At 44.9% G+C, this 6,023-nt stretch overlaps 1 protein-coding gene across 1 annotated transcript; it reads right to left on the reverse strand.

The window, feature by feature from the left end:
- Positions 1-618: 618 nt before the first annotated feature.
- Positions 619-3,556, reverse strand: cbln2b (cerebellin 2b precursor). Its single transcript, XM_034078637.2, has 4 exons — positions 3,282-3,556; positions 2,411-2,936; positions 1,709-1,828; positions 619-1,633 (listed from the first exon to the last, which is right to left on the reverse strand). The coding sequence occupies exons 2-4, from the start codon at positions 2,690-2,692 to the stop codon at positions 1,436-1,438; spliced, it is 600 nt and encodes a 199-aa protein (XP_033934528.1). The 5' UTR covers positions 2,693-2,936; positions 3,282-3,556; the 3' UTR covers positions 619-1,435.
- Positions 3,557-6,023: the final 2,467 nt, after the last annotated feature.

Here is a 6,023-nt window from a genome sequence, read left to right on the forward strand (position 1 = left end):
GGGTGGGTGGGTGGGTGAGAGAGAGAGTGTGAGAGAGAGAGAGAAGCTGGTAGTTTTATGTATGTCTGCGCGTGGGGGCGGACTCATCCAAAAACGTTTTTTTGTTTTTAGTTTTCAAACTAGATAGTCCCCAGACAACACTCTTTGCGCTCTGTGGAACTACAATATAGACCGTATACCAATTGTGAAGCCTATTTATCATTCCAGCATCGAACCTATGTGATCAAAAGTGCAGTTCTTTCAATTGTGGGTTGTGTTATATGCTAAGAGGAAGCATGTCTCTGCATCCTTTAGCTCTCGTTGCTGCGTAAAGGGGATGCAATGTTTTGTTGGAACTTGGTTCTCAGTATTTTCTTGCCAGAAATCATATTCTCTCATAACTGTCCATCTCTAAACGTGTGTTGCCTTGTGAAAAAGTATGTAATGTATTTCTTAATGTGTAACAAGTGCTGCTGCTGAGTCTTTTTGAACGAGGAGGGCAGCAGTATTTCAGCACCTCTGACACTGAGGCCTCAACGCTAATCCAGCGAGACAGAGACTTTGCTTATTCAAAAGAAAATCCCCGTGTCCTATACAATGCAAAATCATGTGAATAAAATCGATAAATGCGCGAGCCTATACAATACAATATATTTTATTAAGCGGGACATTTAGGGATTCTTCTATTATTTCCACAATGTACATTTGGTGAGCAACGTCACTGAACATTAAATCAGTCAAAGCTACGCAGATTCCGAAATGTAGAACACACAATTATCTGAATATGTACTTTATAAATTATATGATTATTCTTTAGTAAAAGGGCTCTAAGTCGTCTCTGGTGGCTGACATATGTCGCCTTTTTTTCTTTTTAATAAACTCGTCGGCGGCCTATTTTCAATATGTTCAGCATCCAAACGCAACACCATTGACAGCACAAAACATAAAGTAAAAGCTTCCATTCGTGCAAAAAAAATGCCTTGGGCGTGAAAGCACTTCTTCTCTTGTTGTCCATAATTCCATATACTGCACTTGGACGGAAACCATATATTCTTTAAGGCTATACAAACATAAAATAGAGCATAACACAGTCGGCCTGTCCACTCTCCATCTTCTCCCTTGTCCGTTTTGCCCACCCGGTTGTCTGTTGGCAAAGTTTTGTTTTCCCAAGCAAGAAAAAAAAAATCCACATCCCGGACAAGCAGTGGCCGATCATCACGTGAAATCATCCAGATCGCGTAGAAGTTGACTGATGGATTTGAATATATGAAACTCCAAGGAAACGTTCATATTTGACTAGATAGTGGACGAGTGTAGGTATACAGATATTCGTCGGCTTCCTTGGCTGACAGTTATTTAAGTTGAAAATAAATGGCATGTTGTTTTTTTTCGTTTTTTCTTTTTGTTTCCTCAACCTAGGCAGAGTCCCGTGCGACGTGGATAATCGCCGATTAGATTATAGAGGAAAGACTAGAAAGCCTGAGAAGGTGGAGTATTTCCATCCGCCCATTAAGGTGCCTCGCTCCAGCTTCAGAGAGACACGGTCCTCGCGCTCCACCATCAGCAGTACTCCGTTACTGGCCGCCTCTCTCGTCACGTCCTGGTCCCCGGCGAAGGCTGAGATCACCGGATAATCATTCTGCAGCAAGTTCACCTGCGGGAGAGGGGCACTTTAGTCTCAGGGTCTATCAGAGGCTCAACGCAGACTATTCGTTTCATTAGTGCTCACCTGTATGGTTTGTCTGTTGTACACCTTCACCACGTGGAAGCTGAAACTATAGATCCCCCTCCTCGGAGCCAGGAACACACTTGCTTTGAGATCGAAATGGTTGCCGATGTTCACTAAAACCTGTGACCAAGAAAGGCATGACATGAGATATGTATTTATGTAACCATCCGCATGCTTCATTTAACACAACAGCTGCATTTGTAGCAATCGTTTTGTGTGACTTTACTGAGAGGCATTCTGATTCTGGCGTGCCACATGTCTTAAGGCTGCACTTCGGGATGGTTCCTAATTGGATGCGAATAGCAGGCGGCTGTCCAGAGACCTGAGCCGTGACAACGAAGTGGAACATCCGAGACAAAGCAACACAAAGCACCTGTCAGTGCGGCCGAGGCCTCGCCTGCGATCAATGATCCTGCATGGATTACCATTCCCTTTGACAGCGCGTCTCTGGATCGCGTCAATTACGCACAGAATCATTTTCAAAGGATTATGTTCTTAAGGTTAGAGATACTCAGGGCTCAGATCACAGAGCGAGAGCAGTGATAGGAAATCAATGAAACATAACCTTTAACTCGTCCTTATCGCCCACGGCAAATACATGCTCGACATAAATAAATAAAGATGCAATGGAGCTAACATATCTGATTTATTTTTCGACTTCTGCCGGAATGATGCTAGTCTTTAATTCAATGAATATCTGACCTGGTCAAAGTAGATGGTCATAGACGTGTTGCTCATATCTGATGGCTCGTGGTTGGTTCCACGCACGGCGGAGAAAGCCACCTTTGCGCCAGCGGAGCGGACTGATATGCCAAGTGAGGAGGTGACCCCGTCCGAAGAGGGGTTCGAGTCGCACACCACGAGACACTTCCCCTCCAGCACGATGGGCTCCGTGTCGTTCTGGCCGCAGAAAACCACGCCGCATCCCAAGAGGAGGACCAGTGCCAGGGCGGCACAGGGTCCCGGGCAGCGTGCGGGCACCATGGTCGGTCCGCTGATCCCGTGCACACTGATACAACCCGGCAGCCCCTTGGAGGTTTGTTAGTACTCGATCACCTGGTCCAGATTTCTCTTCCTCTCTCTCTCTCTCTTCCTCTCGCTGTGATGCTGCCTCACTCTCTCAAACAGCCTCTGACACACAGACGCGTTCCGGCGGTGCAGACTCCCCTCCCTCCTGGGCGTCTTAGTTGATTTGGGGAGAGTATTCAGGCAACTGTTGTTGTAAATCCTGATGATTTAAGACACAAAATCAGAATGCTCGTATCAGACAGCAGTGGGGAAACAATTTCACACAGTTTAGACTTTAAACTTGAGTATTTTCTATCTGCGTAAAAACGGAAATCGTGCGTAAAATGAAAGGCAGTCGCTGCCATGAAATAACAAATCTAAAAACACCCATCTTTTATTCGTCCCGTAGTTATCAAATCAACTAATTCTAATTGTAACTAAAAGCAACACTTGGTCACCATGTCCAAGGAAAATACTGGTAAAGCCATCCCTCTCCCCTCGCGCTTTCTGGTGAAACACGCACTTTGCAGGCATGTCTGTGGAGAAAAGGTAAATCACGACCTACCTGTGCCATCCATCCCGCTGTAATGCGCGCTGCCTCTCGCAGACTGTGAAGTGAGCACTCAGATCGCTGGTGCTCAAACAGCAAGGGTCTCTGGGCTCCCTTTCGAGGGACAACTCACGCCCATTCTGTGCGTGTAGCCACTGCAACAGGACTCCCCACTGGATCCTTCGATTAAGCACATGCGTGGATTTATGGTCTTCTGTTTACATATTAATCAGTTGGATGTAGTGAGCTCGAGGCCCCTGGGGACTGCAGACATCACTGGCTCTCACATGTCTGATATATGCTGTGAGTTTCTCACGTCACTCCCTGGTTAATCTGAAACGAAAGGGGTTGCAGCGTGTAACGCAGCTGTTGCATGGCACATCCAGCATGCATGCACGGTGGCCTATATGTTACTAATTCAGACTTAAACAAGCGTTTCCACGAGTCCAATAAAGCCCTTGTGCGCCATCCAGTGGCGGATGTATCTCCTGCAGAGTGCTATCATCAGGATAAATCAAAGCATTAAATACAAATAATATCCTTCTGTGATATCTGCTGCAATGTTTGCTTTTCAATCCACATGCACACCACATCTAACACACACCCCATACGCGAGATGAAAGGTGCTTGAGAAAAGGCCCTGCACTTCACAGAACATGTCCCGCTCCTCTCTGCACAACCCTTGGCCTTTATTTCCAATCCCTGACATGTCATCATCCTTTGAAGAGCCGTGTAGAGGGTCCCTATCACAGCCCACACCTCTGAAGAGTCTGAGAGAGGGCTCCTTCACAGGTGGTGCAGCTTCACTTTAGACCTTTAATGAGCTGTCATTCTCCTACGTAGAGACGTGCTAACCGGCCACATTATGCATGGGACTCTGAGAAGGCACCTTTTAGTCAGACTTCAGTAAATACTGGGAGGAAAAGTCTCCTTCGACATATTTCTTCAAAGCTGCATTTTGAATGCATGCACGCCGAGTGGAAAGGCGGGGAGGACACATCTTTTTCCTTCTGATGTCACTATGAAAACACTTTAAAAGCCTCGACACACAAATACAGAATGTGAGGCTTCCATAAATACAGCGTTCTTTGATTACGATCCAGGACTTGCAGAGCACAGAGAAGACGTTATTTTAGTCTTAATCGTGCATCCTTCCTCCCTTTTCTCAGCCGAGTTTGACAAACATTGCACTGTCAGTGCTGGCTGCCAAACCATGCGGAAGGGTGACATCAGGTATCCAAGAGCCACAACTGACCCCAGGCCTTCGGAAGGACACACAGCTACAGAGAACATCAAATGTCAAGTACAGGGGACATGCAAGGGGGGGGGATGTGGCCTACATGCAGTGCAGTACTAGAGGCTGCCTTCACTTCCATCAGGCTGTCTGATCGGCCAGACTGACGTTCTGGTGATTTTCCCTGACAGCTAGCAGAGCCTACTGGCTTCCAGGAACGGGGAGGTCGATTATGTGATGGCTCTCAAAGCAAGCCATCTGCTTTTGCAAAGAATAGACTTAGCATCAGCAGGGTTTTATTTTCTGTACATAACTCACACATCATAATTCCTCTCATGTCTTGGCTTTGTTTTTGGTTTAGGCGAGACACTACAGGGAAAAAGATGTTCTTCATTCACTGGTCAATTTTGAGATGTTGTGCTATATTGCTTCCATCATGTCTCCTTTCAGATTACTGGAAAGAAAATATGCAAAATCGACATTTAGCAGTTTATTTCACTAACTTTCTCTATATGTGTCTGCAGATTCCTCCCAAATTCACCAAAAGTTAGCATTAAAATGTCTCGGTAGTTAAGTTTAGGTTAGTCCAATTCGCTTTTATGCTTCCGTACTTAATATGTTGCTACCATTCAGAGGAGGCCAAGCCTTTGTGCCCAGTCCACCATATGCTTCACACAGTTTAAAATACCCACTTTATGACAACTATCTGTCCGTCCATCTGCCTGCCTGTCCATCTGCTAGTGTGCAGCTATAAATGATTCTGCAGCTTCAAATCTGAAATGAGGTCAAACGCTCAAGCAAGTTCATTTCTGAACAGCTCTGAACGACGAAACCCCCCATAGTGAATTTCGTTGTGTCTCTCTTGACTTATATCGGTTAAATCTCACCTATCTTAGCATGTGTGAGGATCAGACTTACCTGTTAGTCTGAGCCGGGCTAACAAGAGGAGTTCTGTTGCTAACAAGGTACTTTTAATTTGTGTGTGTGGAATCAAATTGTACAGACCAAAATACTTTTTATTTGGGGACAACATGAGTTGTCCAAGCTTTGTCTTTCTGAAAACCCTGATCAATGATAGCGAACTGTAGGGTTTGTGTGACATTTAAATTGCTTTTTCTTAAATGATATTGACACAGGAATAGAGGGTTATTGTCAGCACTATATTGTGTACTGTATACACATATCATAGGCTTTGAACGGTGAAGAAAGTGAAGGGGAGAAAGAGAAAGGAAAATAGGGCAATTGTAAACCTACAGTAGGCTATAGATGAAAAAGATGGATATAATGTGACTAAGTGGACCTGGTTATTTGCTTATGTAGCTATACACATGATTAAAATCCTATTCTGGTCCCCATTCTCACTATCAAAGTCACCTTCAACAATTGCACCAACTCTACAGTGTGCCACGCTTTTATTTTTTAAAATATGCAATGAGTCCTTCACAAAAGCTTTTATTTTGAAGGTGACTATTTGCCACTCTCCACCGGAAATCATGTTTCTGCACGCGGACGGAACTTGACTG

This window comes from Pseudochaenichthys georgianus, unplaced genomic scaffold (genome assembly GCF_902827115.2).
Source record: "Pseudochaenichthys georgianus unplaced genomic scaffold, fPseGeo1.2 scaffold_453_arrow_ctg1, whole genome shotgun sequence".
NCBI classification, from domain to species: domain Eukaryota; kingdom Metazoa; phylum Chordata; class Actinopteri; order Perciformes; family Channichthyidae; genus Pseudochaenichthys; species Pseudochaenichthys georgianus.

Coding starts and splice junctions, on each gene's coding strand:
- cbln2b (XM_034078637.2), bottom strand. CDS start 2,692: ATGGTGCCCGCACGCTGCCCGGGACCCTGTGCCGCCCTGGCACTGGTC. Junction 1,829..2,410: donor TGACCATCTACTTTGACCAG/GTCAGATATTCA, acceptor TCTTGGTCACAG/GTTTTAGTGAACATCGGCAA. Junction 1,634..1,708: donor ACAACAGACAAACCATACAG/GTGAGCACTAAT, acceptor CCTCTCCCGCAG/GTGAACTTGCTGCAGAATGA.